General features: G+C 38.5%; 1 protein-coding gene across 4 annotated transcripts in view; it reads right to left on the bottom strand.

Annotated features, from left to right (window-relative positions):
- GPR155 (G protein-coupled receptor 155) overlaps positions 1-17,415 on the bottom strand; it is a 31,769-nt gene extending 14,354 nt beyond the window's left edge. The window contains exons 1-6 of one of the 4 annotated variants that reach the window (XM_080400531.1): positions 15,373-17,415; positions 8,823-9,328; positions 3,726-3,909; positions 2,250-2,415; positions 853-1,008; positions 246-329 (exon numbers count right to left, since the gene is read on the bottom strand). In XM_080400531.1, the coding sequence (XP_080256657.1) occupies positions 246-329; positions 853-1,008; positions 2,250-2,415; positions 3,726-3,909; positions 8,823-9,315 (1,083 nt within the window). In that variant the 5' untranslated portion in view covers positions 9,316-9,328; positions 15,373-17,415. Of the gene's footprint in view, positions 1-245; positions 330-852; positions 1,009-2,249; positions 2,416-3,725; positions 4,126-8,822; positions 9,329-10,119; positions 10,190-14,043; positions 14,121-15,372 lie in introns of those variants that run through there. The other 3 variants (XM_080400528.1, XM_080400529.1, XM_080400530.1) reach the window with 3 other exon arrangements.
- Between the last annotated feature and the right edge of the window lie 4,150 nt (positions 17,416-21,565).

Here is a 21,565-nt window from a genome sequence, read left to right as displayed (position 1 = left end):
CAGAGGCCACCCTCCGTTCTGATTGCTTATAGTTCTGTTTGAGAACCATACTACCAGCATCAACTATCATTTTCTTCAGGGGTATCTTTTAAGGCACAGAAATTGTTCAGACAAGTTGCACATTAGATTCCCCTGCCCTTCATAGATGGCTACAAAGATTCCACTGTAGAAACCAAACCTGTAAAAACGTTAAGAATAAAAAAAACCAAACAAAAACCTCACACATCATTCTTCTTACTACTGACCTGAGCAACAAGTAGATTTGTTGTAATCATATGAGGAAGCTGTTTGTATTTCTTACTCAGAAGAACAACAATAAGAGACCAAGTCTGCAACATACAAAAAGGTTGAATTTAAGAGTAAAACAAAACCCAAAAAACCAAGGTGAGTATTCTGGTAGACTATGGTGAAATGAAATATGCAACAAATCTTGAAAAGATTTTCATTAATACTCATTGATACTTCATTAAATATTCACTGACATTTATGGACCTGAAGTTTGTACACAGTCTTCACTACTGTGATATCCAAGCACCTCACATGGCTTGATGTAATTATCCCCTGTGGTGCAAGCTAGTACTGTTATTCCCCCACACCCTGTATTTAAAAAAAACCCAACAGTGAAAAGGACAAATGCTTAAGCCCCGCACTAGTGCTCTAATTCACTTACTATCTTTCTCTACAGTGCAGCTTCCCAGCTGACCCACTGCTAAATAAAGATTTTTAACTCCCTCCTCATCTTCCTGCAACAGGAAATGAGTCTCATCTTCTCATGGCTCAATATGCTGCTTATGTACTTACACTACCTTGACACGACAGTGTGCTTTTGTATTTCACTTCATCAACACCTACCAGAGAAATGAGGCTGACAATACTTATGTCAAAGCTAACATTTTGGAGCGCAGATGCCAGTGGGTTGGGGTCCATAGATGGAATGGTCAACAGCCACGCAGAAACATACATAATAGGCGCAGATACAAAAGTGCTTATCACCATGCCTGAGGTAATCTGCAGAACGTCAAACAGAAACAAGAACGGAGTTAATCAGCTCCGACGCTAAACTGCTTTCAGAAATACAACTGCTGGCAAAATTGTACCATTGAATTAAACATACCTAGACCTTTAAGAAATCACTGACTTGTTTCTGTAACAATGTTACTTAGAATTTGAACCAGAAAGTACCCATTTTAAACATTCAAACTGAAAATTTTAACAAGCTTCTGAAATAGTAGCATTAGAGAGTTCCCTACTGCAAATTCTAGAGCTTTTTCATGGGCGTCAAATACAAATACATGGGCGACACAAATATTCACACTGTAAATAAATAAGATGCAAATACTAATATGCACCAATTCATATTTGGTCAATATGAAAAGAAGTCATATATATTTACATTTAAGCGATTTCTGTTTTGGCTTCTCCTCATATTTCTGCTTTCTCGAATTTGCAGTGATGCAAGTGTGAATTGTTACTAATACTACAGATCTCTGTTTTAAAGAGATTTTCTGAGTTTGTTGGGCACAAAATTCTATCTTGTAAGGTTTACTTTTAGTGTCCTTTTTTTCCCCTCTCTTTCTTTAAAAAAAAGCAATTAAACAAACCAAAAATAGGTAACATTAAAAGCACTGGAAGTCAATAGAATGTTTTAATGTCATTTCAAATGGAAGAAAGGAAACATTTATAAAATACGTATTTTAAGTTGAAAAGATAAATGATACCCTCTACTATTAAAAAATGTAACATATATTTCTATAGCACAATTTAACTGAAGGACAACATGACAGCATCAGTTAAAGCCTATATTCTTCCATAAATTTTCAGCATTAAGATAACACTGTTCTTACTAAAGCCAGTAAGATTATCTGTTTTTAATTACAAAAACAGTAGCTCAAAGATAAGGTCCTTGAAAAAAAATGCCTAAACAAACCAACAAAACCAGAAAACTACAAACCCACAACAAAGATAAAATTCTTTAAAGTTATCCTAGTTCTTTCTACCAGAGTCATGAATAAGAAAAGTATGAGGACTTATTTATGAAAATGTACTATCAAGACATTCAAGACATTGGAAACAGTACTTTGCTTAATTTGTAATCTGAAATATAGTTTATATTTGAGACCTAGGGAGTACAAGTAAACTTAAGGAGTCTATACTACAGAAAAGCAAATTCATTAAGCCTACTTATTTAAGTATTTCATCAACACAGTTAAGCTCAAAGTTAGTACGTTTGGGAAAAACTAGCTACATACAATTCCTACTTCCATATTAAATTGACTTGCAAATATTGCGACACCAGGTGCTGCTGGAAAAACTCCATAAAGAAATGCATAGTTTGATAAACTGGTGTGGTTGACTACGCTGTCACTCTTGTCCAAGAGTTCCACCATTTCTCTACAGAGAAATGGCATCATAAGTCTGAAAAGAGAGGGGGGAAAAAGTAATTAAAAAAAAATAATTACTCAAGCTATAGCAATAGACTATTCTTTACTCAGAAAATGATCCAAAAGGAAATGTAAGGCTTGTTTGAATATTATTTATGAAAAGCAAAATACTGACATCACTTTGAATGATTGCTTTTACTGTTACCATGACATTTACCAGTTGCCTAAAAATGTTATGCGGCTAGTTAAACCAAAACCCCATACACACACACAGAGAAAAGGTAAAAATTACAACAAACTCTGGGATATAAGCACATTCTCTGATAGTACAGACATGTTCTTTGTATAAATCTCAGATTTAGAAAGGTAAAATATTAAAAAATATGCTCATTTTTCAACTGTTAAAGTAACAATAGGTATAAGCAGTCAGCAGCTTTGAAACTTAGACTACCTTTCTGCAAGCTGCCTGAAATATAACAAGGACTTGAGCTTAAGTATCCCATTCTGAAGGTTTTTGCTAGCAAAAAACCCCTGCATCAATGCTATTTTGTTTGCCTTTAGCAATACCCCAGATCTCACATAGATTCACTATGTAAGCCTTACCCAGGCTGATTACACAAACCCACCAGTAAAGCAAAGTGGTAATACTAAAAAAGATTTTCCATGTTCTTACAACATTTGTTATTGAGCTGGTTTACAAACTAGGTCTTTAAGTTTACTAGTTAGTTGTACTGATATTCAAATGCACCTTCAAATTTTACAGTATAAACTTAATCACCAAACAATTGTTCTATTATGTTAATTGTAGCTCTGTAGCAAATAAAATATTTAGTGTAGCAGTAAGGGAAGATAATGATGGTATAAGTTCTAAATACAACTTGTCATCTATTCATGGTTAAAAGTCCAACAGTTCAAGAGTGTAAAGCAATCATTTTTAAGTTCTTTCAATATAGCAGTTTCAAAGATTTATAGACAAAGAAAACCAACTAATTTAGAGATGTATTGTGTAATCCTAAGAAAATACAAACACTATTCAAATAATACTTAAACTCACCTTGTCTAACTACTTAACTAGGAATTTTAATTTAAGCTAGCAATTCCCCAAACACCCAATTTGTGACAGATGGCCTGCAGGGAGTCCATGAAGCCATAACATTGTGGTCTGCTAAATTTCCTTTAAAAGTTAACAGTTGTATACTATCAAAGAGCTTGGGAAGCACTCACCCAAAATACTGGAAGTGAAACATACTATAATGACCATGATAGAAAAGCCACCTGACCAGTACAATCACAGCTTAAAATGTCTAGAGAAAAAAATTATAAAAGTACATAAATTATACTTACAGTTTAGCTGTGATGAGAAGGATCAGTGCAACAAACATACCCTTTGTCAGTCTTTTTGTTTGTCCCACCATAGTTAGTCCAAGGTAAAAAAGTGCAGAGCCAGAAAATGAACTGCCCAGACCATCAAGGAAGTTTTCAAGGTATTCGGGAATTTTCTGGCCAAGAATAAAGTTTGAGGCAATTCCTATGAAGACCATGAATACAATTGGGTTCTGCAAAACTCGAAGGAGTGCTAGGCCCACTATTTTGATTTTGCTCTGTGACACAATGCGATTATCCCTCCACTTCTGGATTTCACAGAAGATAAACCCCAGAGGGTTTAGCATCATAAGAGATATTGGAGCCACTAGGTAAATGTACTGGAGATATTCTGGGTAAGTGGTTTGATATAAAGCTTCAACTAGAAGACAGGAAATGAAAAGTGATGAGTGAACATTTCAGTACAAAAATACATTAATATTGAAATTAAATGTTGTTGTCTGAAAATTAGAGAAAAATTATTTCATTAACCTTCAGAAATAACTGCATTTACAATCAACATAAGATGATGTAGTAAGAGAAGTATGCCAATCACCATCAGGCCACAGTCATCTAACAAACACACTAAAGACCAAAGGTTAACTATCCAACACTATTTAATGATTCTATGAATATTCAACATTTATATTAAAAGAAAAGGAAAGAAAACAACATAACAATCCCATGTGCCCTTTGAGTCATCCCAAATGCTGAAAAAAATGCGGTTTTTTTTCTGAATTGCTTTTCCTCCACAGAAACACAAGAGTTGTGGAGAATTAAATGCACCTTTGCAGGACACAAGTGAGACTACTCTAAGACGAGGAGCAACATCTCCAGAATTTAACCAGTTTTCAGCAGGTAAGTAGGCTGTGAACCTTCTACACAGATTCAACACAACACAGCAAAGCACCAAGCAAATTAAAAAATATATTATCACATAATTATTACTTGATTCTCTGGGACTACTCAGGACAAGTCATCACTGTAGTTCTGGTCCCTCAAGGAATTTTAAACCATGAATGTTTGTTTTCATTGCTACTACCATACTCTGAGTTAAGGTAGAATTGCTGCTTCTTTCAAGTTTGGGCTAACAACACTTCAAAAACCATGAAAAAGAATCTGGAAAGATACAAAAGATCCCATTCTAAGGTCAACTGAAAAAACCCTAATACTTTTAAAGTAGGATGTTAGCTTTTACCTGCCTTATAATGTTATTTCAAATAATTTTCAAAGATATACAAAGCGATGCTTTCCATTTTAGCTTTTCCTACCCTAGTTAGAACGAAACACATTCTTCCCCAGGCAGAAGCATCTTAACATGCAAGTGCAATTCTACTTGCATTACAAGGAATACCACAAAAAGGAAGCACTATTGCATAAATAGACCTTTCTACGGGATAAGAGCGCTCCAAGTACCAAATGAAATTTAAGATCACTAAGCTGCCAACTGTTGGAGGTATTTCCATTTCCCCATGTACTAAACCTGTTCTTTTCTGAAAAAGTTTTCCCTCATGTCTATGTTTTTCAAAATCCAAAAGATTTATACCTTCAAATTATTTAAGCATCTGGAATGACAGGATCTACTAAGTTGTAAATCAGCACTTACTATAAACAGTCTCCTCTTTAGATTGAATAAACTATCTCAATTAGTTTAGTTCCTTTTCTTATATATTGGAAATTAAGGTGCTTTTCCTCTTACAGGACATGATTAAAGTATGTATACATGGGCCACCTGTTCTAAAATCCTGAATAAACCGCTGAACAGAACTAACAAGTTTATGGTTAGTTACTGCAGTTAATATGCCAGTTTTAAACAACTAAATATATTCTGATAAATAAATCCACTTTAAACATGCTGGACACTTTATGTAAATAAATTTTTTTCTAAACCCTAAAACCTTAGTGTGATGGTTTTATGCTGCTTTATACAAAATGCCCATTTCAATGAAATACAACTCAACACAAGTCACATGTAAAAAATGCCAGAGTAAAAAAATGTAATAAATCAATATTTTTTGGCAAATTGAAACGGTATACTTAATACAATATATCAAGATCTGTTAGTACTTCAACTGATATATGAAGTCACAATGATTTTTTTTTGGGTAGTGAAAAGTGGAACCATTGTAGATTACTGAGTGAAAAAAAAAAAAAAAGAAATCACTCTTAAGGAATTATTAAAACAGTGAAAATAATCCACAACTTCCATCTCTTATGAAAATTTTTATTTAAATCAGGGTCTCTGCTTGCTGATCATAACAAAAGTTGAAATCAAAGATATCTTAATGTTTTTTTTTAAAAATCAATTCTTCACATCCCAGCTGCCCAAAATGACATATACATCACACACCAGTTTTTCATGCTTAATACAATTAGCACCATTAAAGTCGTGGTAACTGAGCCATCACCACACCACACTTCTGCTACACCTATGCTTTAACAATACAGCACCAGGGAGTAGATGAAGCTTTTCTGTCAGAGTTCTCTCATCTCATCCACTAATAAAACCAAACAGACAAAGCTTTCTATCATAGTAATTCTATCTACATCAGGGTGCCAGCAAGCCTCTACAGCAGTTGTTTTTCACTCTAATATGTAGTGTAGAACTGTCATAAGTGATTAGAGAAAAACAGAGTAGTGATCTTTGAAAATGTAGCCTGCATTTTGATTTTCCTATGTGCAAATCTTTGTTAAACAGCAAAAAAATAGCATAGTGGTTACTAAAGAAATTACATGGGATGAAAACTCAGGGCGTTTTTTTATTTACTTCGGAGTTCAAACTACTTTTTAAAATACTGTTATTAGAATTCACAGATTTGTCGATAGTGATTTTTTTCCTTTACAAATGTCAAGTGAGGCAGCCTTTAAAAATATATTTCCATTAAAAAATCAAGTTTTGCTCAAAACACTACCTATCATCATACATGAAAGTTGTAAGCAAGGTGCTCTTTGTTGCCTAGACCTGCAAACACTTCACAGAAGCCACTAACAGTAAAAAGATTGCACACATGACAGCATGAACCAAACACTGGTGGAAGTTTGGGGATGGGAGAAGAGAAAGGACAGAAAAGAAAACAAAAAGCTCTAAGAAAAAAAAACAACCCTTAAGCTCCTACAGTGTTACTGTTGGGTTAAGTATTCCAGTAAAGCTCTTAATGAACTAAGTGTTGCAAATCTGGCCAAAATGTACACTGAAAAAAATAAGATTCATATCTTACAAATCACAAAATACTTGAAGAAAAATGTAATCTGACAAGAAAATAATTCGAAGTAGAAAGAATGTTATAAGGATACAATGGAAATATGTTGAGACAACCTTAAAATGGAAAAAAAAGAGAAACTTCTAACTGCCATTTTAATCCAGTACCAAGAAACAAAGACATAATTCTCACAGCCCTATTTATGCTACGCTTCTGGTTTCTCTCAAAAACTAAATCTCAGGAGATTCAACTGAGGGAAACAGGGTATTTTCATCTGAGGAAGAGAAAGTTTGCAATTGCTTTTGTCTACAGTTTACATGTATCCAGCAAATTTGAAGTAAGAAAGAAAAAGTCAAGATTCTCTTGAACATGCTGCCCTGGAATAGGGAGAAAGAAACTGCCAACTCCTCAAGCAGTCTAAAATACAGAGCTACTTTATACATATAATCTGGAATTGCATGTTTAAGCTTCTCTTTTGTAACTTTATGCTCGATTCTGTCATCAAATATCTTGGTTTTGGCTTTGCTAGAACAAAATTGCTTTTTTTTTTTGTTATTAACCTTGTCTAGATGACAAGGGTGATCTGAAGAGAATTTGAGAGGCACAGAGTATGTTCTCTTCAGGGAGTAGCAAACAAACAAAACAGTTCAAGCATCCTCTTCAAATGCTTCCACTCAAGGTGTGTTTTGAAGATCCTGATACCTGCAGTGTTCTTTCCCACACCAACCACATGGGTCAGCCTGGGAAGAGGCACCACTGAAAGCTATGCTGGCACAGAAAAGCCTCCCAGGACAGGTAAAAAGCACCACAATTCAGACAGTAGCAGGTAGGAGAAGCCTGCTACAACTCCAGATCACTTTCAAAGTATCACAGTACACATGGCTAAAAACATTTAACATATCACTAAGAAAACCTATAAAAAAGGGAAAAAAAATCTTGCTTATCAAAAGGGAAGAAAATAACAGTCTTGCAGATTGGGATAAAATTAAGTTTAATAACTGATGTTGCTTGGAATTCAGAATATAGGCTTACAAGAACAAGAGTACACAGTTATACAAGTTATACTCTGAATGCCTCTTTATGCTTTGTTTCTTTTTTAGCTCCACTAGATCAGCGGTTAGTTACACATCCTGAGAATGGCACCATAGCCGCATAAAATTCCGATTTGATACAAACAAATGCAAGTTACCACAAATCACGCAGCAATCTTGCTTTTAAAAGACTGACTTGTTTGAAGACTATATTCTAAAGCATGTCTGCTGGTCACAATAGAACAAAGATAATGGGATAAACCACAATTGACTATATAAATTATGTAAAGTAGCACAAAAATCAGAAGTTTCTTCAGAACAGATTTAAAGTTTGGCATACACACTTCACAACCAGTAGGCACCAACATTATGGCTAGAAGTTTTCTTTGACCTAAACCAAGAAGTAATGCCAAATCAGTAAAAAACCCGCTACAGCTATTTCAGAGGCTACAGGTACAGGCTCATACTTTGCAAAGCAAGAAATTTTGGTCTTAATGGCAACTCTGGCAACTTCCCATAAGGAAAAGTGCCTGCAGTAAGTGTAAGGTGATTTACAACAATTTTGAATTTTTATTACTTTTTTTTTTTTTAAATCTAGTTTACTTAAATATGCCAAGATGTACAGACAATGGTAGCTGGATTGTTTACAATTCTGTTTCGTTCATACCAGCTGACAGTTTTCTTCCCTTACTAAAAAGTACAAGGTCTGAGGTCAAGAAATGTGACTTGGGAAATAACTTCAATAGCTTATAACTTCAGTTCAGAAGTCAATTTCAAAGTATGGAAAAAAAAAAAGCAAACATGTCTAGGACACTGAAAAATAATTTTAAAGAAGAAAGCACACTTACCGATTGGATATCCCAGTGCAAAGTCATTGCTTTGTGTAGCAAAAATAGGGAACAAACCTGCTTTGCTAAATCGATTCTCAGGATTGGCTACCAATAATGTTAAAACACAGACTAAGAAAAACACAGCAGCTTTCGCAACTAAAATACTGTACAGGAAGGACCAATTCACATCAGAAAAGTTAAGTACCACCATGTTTTTGAACAGTAGAGCTGGGAGTGCAAAACGGGACACAAAATTTCCGAGTCCTTTGGCCTGAGTTGATGTGATAATGTTGGCTCTTCCAGCTATGTAGCCACAAAGAATTATTCCAAAGCACTCTAACAGGGCTGGGAAAAGCCTGCTTATTGACATAGAAGGAGTACCGCTGGTGTTATTGAGTCCAACTTGTCCAGGCAAAGAAACAGACATATTGGCTGAAGATGAGAGGTTCTTTGCATTGAAGTCTGAATAGCTATCCATTTCCTTTGACCACCTCTTCCAAAAAAGGGACATGAAATGATCTCATCTGTCAAAGAAACATAAAGTATTTATTTATTAACTTCCAAAACTGTGTTTGTAAATGTTTATGGTATTAGGCTTGCTGACAGAAGAGTTTACAAGTGCATTACATATAAATAATGAGACAAATAGCAAGTAGCTAAAGAGAAACAACTCTGAGAAAGAAGAATGCTGAAAAATCATTCCATACATCTTTTTCTCACTAGTCCACACATGCAACAAGACAACTGATAAGAGGCTAAAAATCCACAAAGAAATTTGAGGGTAACACTGAAATATTAAAACTAAACATAGATTGAGCATCCAAAAAGCAAAAAATCTGTTGGAAGGAAAGGAAATACAACAAGGATTACTTTGTTATTATTCTAAATATTAATTATTAAACATTAAATTAATAATTATTAAACAGCATTTAAAATAAATTACAACCCTTCAGCCCTTTCCAGTCATTGTTTCAGAAAACAGCAATTACTAAATTCTCAGCATATATTCCCCGGTTTCCTGGACTATCATTACGAGCCTATTTATTTCTAACAGAAAAGCACAAGACTCTTTACAGACTCACCAGCAGCTTGAAACCTTCCTCAACTCCTCAGCTCACTGTCAATTCCCAACTACAATTCTCACATACTCTTTGTTTTCAATGCTCAAATTTTTAGTTTTCTTTTCTAAGTCCTTTTGTTCACCCCAGGATATCTTGTCTCAGTCCTCCCTAAATCACGTCCTACTTGGTTCTTTTTCCTTCACAATAAAAATACACTTTAAACTCTCAATATTAAAATCCCATCTTTGACCTACCTTTAACTACTGCTGTTCACCTCAGCTTCCACACTCTCAGTTTTATGCATGCTCAGGAGTCTCCCTTTACCTACATATTTAGATCCTATTTAATCCAGGTTCTTCTCCTGAAACAACTCTTACCAAAATCCTGAGAGGCCAAAACCTCCTTAAACTCTAAGAACTGGTGTTTCATCTTCACCCCTTGTGACCATCACACACCTTTATCATAATCATCCTCTTCTTGAAATTTTGCCTTTCCCATATCTGTAATTCCAGCACCTCCTAATTGTCCTCCCACCTCTACTTGTTCCTATAACATTTACATGGGAGGATCTCTCTAAATTTCTGTGGGTGCTAATAGGGCTCCTTCCTTGTTCTGCTTTTGTCTCCCTACGTGCTCTGCCTGTGTATTTTCATAAGCACTTATTCAATTATAAACAGATGACTCATAGATCTCTCTTTCTAATCCACACTTAGCATCTGTTAAAACTATTATTTCAGCCTGTCTCCAAGATCTCTTTTGTGAATATCCTGCTGTCAATTCAAGTCAAATGAGCCTGAAACTGTCCTCTTATTCTCCCAAAAAAGATGTTCCTCAGTTATGCTGTGCCATGTAACTATTTTGCTAAAGGCAAGTCACAAAGGTTACAAAATCCTCTAATTTTGTGGGAAATGCAAACCTACTGAACTCGCATTCATTGATAACTGTTGAAAGGAAAATCTTCATAGTCTATCAGTATCAGTTCTTTTTTTGTACATTCTTCTACAGACTCATTCTACACACATCAAAATCCCCTTGCTTTCATATTCTTTTACAGTATAAACTTATACCTTCTTAATCTATTACAGAATAACAAGAGGAACAGCCTTTACAAGAACTGAGCACCAGGCAAGGAAGATAAATTTGGCCAAGAATCATAGCTTGTCCACTCTGGCACAAAAACACTTGGCAGGGCCCTCTCTACCTTCAAGAAAGATTTAGAGATCAAATCATCAGATCACCCTTCAAACCTGTACCTTGCTTTGTGCAACTTTGACCTCTCCCAACGTTTCAGTATCACATGCTAATGATGCACTTTCCAGTTAGCAAGGGATCGACATATGACACAGTGGCCAATGATCTAATTCATTATGCAACTGCTTACCCATATTCCTACATACAATTCTTCAGGCCCGTAACAGTATACATTAAATTAAGTATTTATGTCTAACAGATACATCCTGTGACTCCTGAACTTCGCTTGTTACCAGTGATGCCCTTTGAAAGGGCTGACTATAACATAGCAGGTTCTATATGCAAGTAGACATGTAAAGTCTGCAAATCAGAGAATAGAGTGGACGTCAAACACAAATATTAATTGGTCAACAGCAAGGTCTTGCCAAACAAACACAGCTTTGGTAATACAGCTCCAAAATACGTGCAGCCCATTAGCTAACTCTATACATAAAATTTTGACATGAGTAAATCCTAAAGTACTCTGGATTTAAAGGAAATCAAGGCAACTTACCCACTTTCTAGAGACAGAAACTAAGGCAAGACCAACCTGATTTGCCTTAAGCCATTTAACATATCAGTGGCAAAGCTGAGATTTTCAATTCCCAAACCAGTGCTTTGTACAGCACACCTGTGCAAATCAATTGGTTTAAGAATCTTCCTATCCTCTTTGTATCCTATCCGTAGGGAATCGAGAACTCCTAACACTCAGGTAAATAAGCAAGTAAACCAAGTCAGAACAAGGGTGAGAACTTGTATGCTCTATTTCACATCCTTGCATCCAGCATACACTTATTCACATGTAGCATAAACTCTTTGACTCATGACATTTATTTATGCCTGAGGCTTTTAGTAAGCACTCCTACAATGCTGGTGTTATAATTTATCTGGACTGAGCAGCTGCATCACCCAAATCTGTCAAGTAGCTTTGGCTCTCTCTTCTCCCAAGTAAAATGAGACTCACTCCAGTAGGACTTATTTTAAACGTATTTTTCTTATGTTATAGATTATATGATCACCTAGATGTATTTGAACAAGGAGCTCAAAGCATTATCTACTACAGAACGATGGAAAAACTTGCAATAAATAAAGCAGACAATAAACCATTTCTTCCAGCAGCAAACCTTAAGGAAGTTGTTGGGATTTGCAAAATGCCCGAAAGAGGATCAGAGACATTTCCAACATTGAATTCTTGAAAGAAGCCAGCTACATTCTACACTAGCTGCAAGGTGAAAAGCAGGTTTCTGGCATAGCTCCACCTCAAATTTTTCAAGCTTGCAGCACTGCAGACAGGTAAGGCTCCTGGCGATGCAACATGTTCAACCTACTCAGTGCTCTGCTGAGGTATTTTTTTTTTCAGCAATAAGATAAACATGAAGCTTTTTAAACCAAACGCAACATTTGTTCTGTAGCGGAAATCTATTCTGTCTGTATCTATCCCTAGGTTCTACCATTTCTTCTCATCCCCTGTACCTTCCTATCCAAGGCTGTATCTTTTTTACCATGTCAATACTAATGACAAAATTTATTTTCTGATATTCTTACTCACAAAAGCTATACTCTACATAGAGTTATATAGCGGGAAGGACTGTATCACTATAACATCTCCTTCCTCTCTTTCTCTCCTGAAGAGTGGTTTAAGCTATCCAGGCTTTTTGCTTGCACAGACTAAGCCTGCACTGGCAAGTCTATCATAATAGGTACACAAGCCCATACTTTTAAACCAAAATTATGCCTAAATTAAACACTTCTCTTCCCTCTGTAGTAAAATTATTTCTCCTCATAAAATCACTACAAAATACAGAAATGCCCTTGTCCCCAGTTTATAATTCAGGAGTTAAATAAATATGCAGACGACTGACTCTTTAGTTGTAGCAGTCAGTAGCATGTGCGAAATCCTGTGTCTTCCTTACTAGATCAAAACCAACATGGATATACACCCACACATCCTACAGTCATCTTTTGTAAAGTGCCACAAATATTCCTGCAGCCTTCCTTTAGGCTATCTTCACCTTAAACTTCTTACAAGGGACACTGTAAAGTCAGTCTGGTCTGATTTTGGTGAACCACCTGAGTTTCAAAGAGAGAAACCGCATCACAGTAAAAGCTGCTACTGGCACTCCTCAGGTGGCTTTGAGTGTGGATCATCTCTTCAGCTCCAGGGATGCACACATCCCAAAACATTCACATTTAACACAGATCATCTATTGCATAGCAGTAGGTATTTTCCAGAAGCGCAAGCTCTTGCACAGCATGCTGCTTAACACAGTGAATACATCTCTCAGTCCCTTTTGCTCTATAGGATACATGCATTTACGTTACTGTTATGAGATTATGTAATGACTAATCTCACATTTAACATTCAGCCTTATCACACCTGGGGCTTCACTCACACTAACATCTCACAGGAGCAAAAATATCTTCGATTCACAGTTCTTAATGAAATCAAAGATAGTGATCTGATGCAAAACCAAAATCTTAAATATTCTACACAGAAACTCATCTCTTCTTACAGTAGATGTAACAAATCAACTACTGAAATGACACTAAAATAAGGAAATATAACCGCTCCAAAGGAAAGCACTTAGCTTTGACTCCATAGGACATAGTCCCTTCAGGGACTGAGGATTGAGATTGAATCCTTCAAAACTCAGCTGCAGCTGCATTGTTGGGAACTGCAGGCCAATAAAGACAAAGCTTTTAGGAATAACACTGTTTTATCTGCTGACGATTGTGTCAAGCATAGCTGCTTGCAGCCAGACTGTCAGTTTCCATTTGTAAGGAAGGACAGTACAGCTAGCCCAAGAGGAAGCCTGGTATGAAGACCAACATTAGACAAAGAGCAAGGAACAACTGCTGTTTACAAATCCCTTGAAACAAACTGGAGCACTGATTATTTGCCCACTTCTCTTGTAGGTTGTCAATATTTGTAAAGTGTTAAAACTTACCAGACCAGAAACTCAATTCTCCAGCAGCTGTGATTTAAGCAACATCAGGTTCTTCTCTGAGTACTGAAATAGAGCAGTTGCCTCTTTTTCCAGCAGGAAAATCCCTTTCATCTTTTTTAATGAAAGTCAAAGACAATATGACAGAATAGAAGAGACGAGCTCAATGTGAATCCTCTCTGGTCTCTCACTCTCAAACTTTCAGTGGATAATCACTCTCAGGACAGTCCTGGTGACACTGGCAAGGCTGTGCACATAGTCTGTAAATTATATCCCACAACATGACCTCATTTACTACTATAATGCAATGCAGAAACATCTGAAGGATGACACATTATTTTACTTAGAAGGCTGAAAGTGGAATCAGGCCAGTAAGAGTTACTACTTGTGGCAGCTATAGCACCTTATCCTCAGCTCAGATAAGAATATACCATACGCGTTTTCATGTAAAAGTTTGTACAGTAAGTCAAACAGGAAGCAATTTTAGAGAGTTACAATGATAAAATGAAGTGAGAAGAAGTGATTACCGCAGTTCCTATTCTTGCAAGTTAACCGCAATTTTTATTTTTCTCTTCACTGGGCTAAGCAGAGAGAGGACAACATTCTAACAGCAATTAACTCAAGAAGTGGGAGACCCCTAGCTTGAAATCTGGGCAATGCCACAAGAAATATCAGACCTTAAGCCTCTCTAAGCAGTTGTTTTTCAAAACCACATTTCCTTTTTCTTTTTTTTTTTTCCTGTTCTGTCATTACAAGAAAGCACCTGGACAGCGCAGAGGCAGGGGAAGCTGGGCAAAGCCCCGGCCTGCCCTGAGCACATGCGGGCAGAGCTCATAGCAGCAGCACTTACAGCTATGTAAAAATTTGTCAGTGTGGGTGTTCAGACAAGACCAAACGAAGCAACAGTTGCCAATACAAAAATGGCAAGTCAGAAAAAGAAAAGGAAAACACACCTCGCCTTAATTTTCAATTAGGCTCACCTTAGGGCCTGTCAACAGATAGGTATGTACTTTTGAAGCACAAAACAAAGCATTTTTCAAAAGACAGGTTATATTTTATTGTCAGCACCCCTTAAAAAGCACCCCACTTGCCCAATAGGGATGAAATATCCTTCGAATTACAGGGAGAAAGCCACGACAAAACAAACGCCTCCTGCCTGCTCCTTTCTTGCCCATCACTGCGCTGCTCTCCGCTGTCACCTCAGCCGTGAGCACACAGCATTGTCACTCAGAAACATGCGCGCGAGAGAAAAATACCAGCCCTGTCCTGCGTGACAGCTGTGTCATCAGAAAATAAAGACAAGTCGGGGGAAGGAGCGGGCAGATTACTTACTTAGCTTTTTTGGTAGGCGCCTCCGCACAAGTGTACGTATAGAGGGTTTGTACTCGGCCAAGGTGAGAACCTCTCTAGGCCGAGGCCGCCGGTACCGGGCCCCAGAAAGGGTGGGCTGGCTCGGCTCGGCCTGGCCCGCCCCGCCAGCGGCCGCAGCCTGCTCAGCACCCGGCGGGGCCTCCGCCCTGGGGGCCGCCCCCGCAGGCCAGGTCCGGGCCGCCGCCCGGCCACGCCGCGCAGGGCCCGCGGGCGGGCAGGGGCGCGGGGCTGCGGCGGACGCCGGCGGGGGGGAGGGATCAGCCGCAAGATGGCGGCGGCGCGCGGCGGGGCCGCTCTGCCGCCGGGCGAGGCCCTCCGCCGGCGGGCGGGCAGCGCGGAGCGGCGTGCCGCCGCCGCGTCCTTCACCCCGCGGGCTTCTCCCGCCCTCGGGAGCCGCCTTCCCTGGCGGGAGCGGAACAAGCTCCTGCCGCCCCCGGCTTCTCCCCGGGGCAGACCGAGCTGCCGCCGCCTGCCCTCGGCCGGGCCCAGGCCCCGGTGTGATGGCGGGGCGCTGAGGGGGCGTGGGGCAGAGGGCAGCCCCGACTGCAGCGGAGGCCAGCGCGGGGCCGGCCGGCACCTATCTGCCCGGGGCAGGGCTGCCGGCCCAGCTCGGCGTGGCCGATAGCGGGGCTGGCTTCCAGCCCACTCGCAGCCCTGCTCCCCCACCTTTCTACACGAATTTCAACTTTCTCAGCTGTTAAGAGCGCTTAGAAACAAAACCCGAAACAAAAAGCCACGTTTTCCACATGGCATCGGTTCCTCAAGGCTAGTCTGACAGCCATTTCCCCAGTAAAAACTAAAAGCTGGTAACAGCCAAAGATTTTCTTGCCGAAAAGAAGAATGAAGCTTTCTCGCAGCTTCCCGTTCCTAATATGATTGCGGACACAGCAGTTCGAGCTGCCCATTTGCTAGGAACAAAGCCAGATATTGCTTGCCACAAAGACAGCAAGTGTGAAATTCTGTCTGTTGTATACTTTCTTCCACAACAAAGACACAAACCAGCTTATCCTACTCGTGAAGCGAGGCAGACTCAGGCAGTAGGCCTCCTGACTGGAGTAAGGGAGCTTTCCTGGCAGACACGCCATCCAGAGTCTGCATGCTTCGTACTTTCCCCCTCCAAACTGGGAACTTCAAGCAAAAAAAGCACCTTTCCTCTTCCCCTCTCATGTAACGTCCAGAGGAGACCTAAACAGAGGGGAAGGGAGAACTATCTCAAAAAAAAAAAAGTATGTGATTGACAATTTATGAAGTGCTGTCTCAGATATGATCTAATAAATTCACCCTTAGTCAGTTCAGTTTATAATCTACTGTCAAAATACTTAACAGAAACACATGAGGTAATATATAGTAAGAAAAGTAGTATCAGTAGTAACAACAAAAATAACGCTGAAGGGAATTACATGAGAGGCCAGGAAAGGGTTAAGAAAATCCCACAAATAATGCAGATGGAGATAGTAACTTGTGGGGATAAAAATGACTGTTGGAAACTTTTAGAAGGTACTATATTGTTGATACTGTATGTCTGCTTTTATTGTAATTTAAATGTACTGACGCTTAATGAGTTAATTTTTATGTTGCTGCATTAAAAATGTATTCACGTAACGGAAACCCCAACAGATATTTAGTGGCCACGCTGATGCAGAAGGCAGTGCCTGCCTCCTCTCTGCCTCCCATTCCAGTCCCCATCTTGTCCTTACGCTGAGCCAACACAGCCCAACCAACAGATCAGCAAGGGGTTGCACCCTTGCCAACAAATGGACCTTTACCGCTGGAAGGTGGTACAGCCTGTTGGGTAATGCTCACTTGCCATAACATTAGGGTGAGACTTTTTTTTGATGCAAGTACTAATAAAGACGACTCTTTTGTCAATTTATTCAATATTAAAGTTTCTCTGTTTGGCACCTGACTTAAAGGCTGCTTTTAAACTGTTTTGGATTAGGTTTTGGAAGTACAGTATAATGGGATCTTTCAGATTTTTTGGCTTTCTGCCTTGCACTCTTCCCTATAGAAGTGATGTGCCTCAGAGGGACACGCTCTGGGGAGTAGCAAGGGAGGCATACTAGACTGTACTAAGAAATCTTGGCAAGAATTTATGCCTTCCCTTCTCTCAGACTCCTTTCTTCCTCTTATAAAGATCACTAGTGATTCAGCATTTAATAAAGTATTTAAAATATGATCATCCTTCAGTGCATAGATTTGGCTGGATAGGCTGCTCATTGATTGCTATTGATATCCGCTGAGCAGCAGCGCAATTTTCCAGGGGATGAGCAGTTACAGCAGAGGGCTGTATTTCCATTTCAGCTCTAGCATGTACACACTTCTAGATCAGGAAAGTGCACTTGGCCCAAGTCTTGTGTTTTCTTTTGGGGAACACCGAGGAATGGAAATACTCAAAAGTATGAAACTGTAGTACCAAAGGCACATGATTAGATAAAAAGTAGTAAAAATATAGTAAAATTATATTTAGATTGATTATTTTTAAAAAGTTGTGTGAATTATAGCTGCTATGAAAAGACAAGGGAAAATGATACGCATGGAAATAAATAATTAGGACTTCATATGGCATATTTCCTCTTGAAGATTTTAAGTTTTTAAAACATATTACAAGCAGCCTAGCAACTATCTGTCACTGAGATGCAGCCATTTTGGAGATGAACAGAGAAGAGCACTAGGGTCTGACCCCGTACCCTGTTAAGAAACATGAAATCTTTATTAACCAGACTCCACCACAAAAACAGCACCATGAGTAACTAAAACACTGTATTACAGGACCAGTTCTCTACTTGGTTGGGAACAGTTAGAAACACACTTTGTTAGCGTCTTTTGACCTGGATAATTAGCAATGATAATGTAACGTTGGAATCAAGAATCCTTTCTAATACAGTACTGAATACTCAGGATAGGATACTCCTGCATATTCCCAATGACTGTACAAAGTCCTGCTTTCCAGAAAGAGCAAAGGACAGTATCTCCTCAGTGTTCAACACCTCCTCTTTGCTCCCCCAGTACTTAATCAAAGCTCTGTACACTGTTTCTTTGAGCCACATGTTCTTCTCTGGCCTTGAGTGGACCTTTGTTTTGGGTGGAGCCTCTTTGTGTTGCAGCACCTGGATTTATAACAGAATTGACTCTTTTTTTTTTTTTTTTTTTTTTTTTTTAAGATCTTTGTAAACTAAGGGTGACAGTCATGGACTCCAGTGCACCAGTTTCATCCAACCCCCAGAAATGTCAAAAAAGCCACTCTGCATTAATAAAATCCCCAACATTTGAACTACCAATGGCCATAGCTATAACAGTATGACTAATATATGGGAGAGGCAAGTTTTTTGTCTACAGACTACTGAGGACAGATTTATACAGTCCATCAGCTCTTGATCACAGCTACCCACTGCCACTGGCAACTCAACTTTGGCAGTTTAACTGTTGATCACAGAAAACACCATTACCAGCGTTCCAAAGCCAAGCTTTCCAATAGCTAGTAAATAAACTTAAAACTGGAAGTTTTTTCCCCAAAATCTTACTTTGATCCTCTTGAACATTCCTGTACCAGCCATTAAATATCATGAACTACTTTCCCCCTTGATTTTTCTTCTGCTTTCATTCAGATAGGATGTGCCAACTGAGTGTATGGGAAAGACAGTTCCTGCTTTTTGATCTGGGCAACAGCTCAACCAGTAAAAAGCAGCTGGAGCAACAATTACATGAGCCATCCTGCTGACCCATGGCTTTCATCATACTCATTTACCTACGACAATTACACACACACACACAGACTGGCCCCACACAGGAGCTACAAGAGGATTAACTCTCTCAATGAGAACAGGCTTCAGATAAATTAGCTTTTAAAACCTAGCGGTGACCACATACAAACATTTTTTTCAAAGGCATACAACTGAGCCAACTTGGACTTATTTTCAGGGGATCACAAACATATCTCTGTACTTGATGTGAAGGGTACCTTACCAGTAAACTGCAAGTGCTTGTTGCAAAGCCTGAAATGCTGGAGTATTCCGAAGAAAAGCCCTCAATAATTTACTGTAAGCCAGTACATTTCTCCAGTTGGTTTCTGAAAATACTAAAAGTAATGGTGTTGGGGTTTTTTTTGGGGGTGTTTTTTTGTTGTTGTTGGTTTTTTTGTTTTTGTTTGTTTGGTTTTTTCCCCCCTAGAAAGAGTCAGAGAGCTAGCATGGAAGTTGTAGCCAAATCCTTCGGGTATGGTAACTGAAAGACAACGCTGCCTTACAATAGGAAGTGTCAGGTGAGCTTCAGGGCAGCACTATCAATTGAAAATGTAGCACCAACATCTCTAAAGAACTCTCAGGAGGATATTACAAAAAAGTGACTTTTCCAAGAACAGTCAGAAATAAGAATACAGAGGATGAGCGGACAGCAAGAATGTTGGCAAATACATCAGGAGGAAATCTGTCTGGAAATCTACACGTACAGTCTCAGTGCAATTTCCAGATAGCTGTGCACCTAGTTTTCAACAGCATGGCAAAGTCTAAGTAACTTACTAACACAATAATTACAACAATGGGTGGAGAGACTAGCGCTTCTTAGGTAATCTTATATTCAGCCACAGGAAAAATACTTACTCAATGCTCTTTGGTTATTGACAACAAGCCAAATTTTATGAGAACTGGAGTTACACCTACAGACAACATGGCCCTGTAACTCTAGTACTGGAAAAAGTACTGTTCTCATGCTGTTCGTTGCTTAAAAAGTAAATGGACAATATAATGCACAATATAATGCAAAATGTGCTCATCCTCTGTTAAATTTTCTTAGCTGACTCCATTTGAAAATGCATGTTTAACTTTGGTTATATAAAAATGTAGTGCAGGATTTGGAAATCTTGTTGGTTTCTAATATCTATTCTCTTGCAGTTGTGTGTAGGATGTATAGGAAGAATATGAAGTGCTTATCTGTATCTAGATGTGTCCGATCACTTACACTGACTTACATGCTTACTGGAAAATAAACTACAGCTTACAATATACCTATGTTTGATGAGGCAGTTAAGCAACAAGGGAAACCCGAGAAAAATTAATCTGTAGACAAGCAATAGGCCCCTGGATTTCTTCTCTGAAGGGAATCAAAAGGAAAGAACTTAATGGTCCCATGAAAGAATTTCCCAAAGTTTTGCAGCTTAAACACCATGAAAAATCCATCATCTGTGTCCTTTAAGAGCAATCTAACCCAGAGGCTGCGAGAATACCTAGCCAGATGCTGTTACCCATAAACTTGAAACCTGTTAATGCAGAAATTATGAGAGATTCACTGGATGTTTACGTTCACTTTGATTACCTTGGAACACTTTTGTAAAACATCTTCCTTCTCAAGAAAGCCATTTATCTGCTCATCTAGAATTTCACAGTGGTACCTCTCATTATCCATGTTGGTTACAAGAACTTAATTGGTGTTTTTGGGATAGTATCTTTTGTAAGACAATGTGTACATTCAAGCTGGTTTTACAAAGTCCACATTTACTGTACCATACTCACTCCCACGTTGTTCTGTGGCCAAGACAAGGGCACGTGTTACTCTTATGGCACAGAGCTGTAGGTGCAATTATAGTCTTCAAAATACTGTATCTGCCAAAAGAAAACACATGAAGCCAATATGAGCAGCTTGCAGAAAGTCAAACTAAAACTTCAGCAATGGTTACGTATGTTCTGGTTTGTTGAAATGGGCTGCTCTTATAAGCAAGTGCAGTAAACATCATGCATGGTGAATGTTGTACTAAGGCAAAAAGTAAAGAAAAAAGTTCAAATTAGATTGCACTGAACATATGATTTCAATACTAAGCTTTTTCTGAAACTGCTTTCAGCAGAGGCAAAGCAACATTTCAGAGACCTAAATGTATAAATTCAGTCATTGGTGTGTGATGGTATCAATTTGTTACTTGGCTCAGCAAAAAGGTAAATTTTCTGAAATCAAATACAAGTACTCAAAGATGAGTTAACAAGTCTGACTGGGGAAGAAAATCCTGTGAAAGTCACACAAAGAAATTGCTGTTTTAGCATAGCTGTTTCAAATGCTTTATCTGGAAAGCAATTATCAAGTCTTGTCCCATTTACCTCATATTATGGTTAGAAAAGTACCTACTGTATATAGAAATTTAAAATATTTTTTTACATTTCACATACCCACA

Source organism: Falco punctatus (genome assembly GCF_963210335.1).
Source record: "Falco punctatus genome assembly, chromosome: 8".
NCBI classification, from domain to species: Eukaryota; Metazoa; Chordata; class Aves; order Falconiformes; family Falconidae; genus Falco; species Falco punctatus.
Note: the sequence above shows the minus strand (reverse complement) of the source record. Positions and strands in the feature narration are given on the sequence as shown.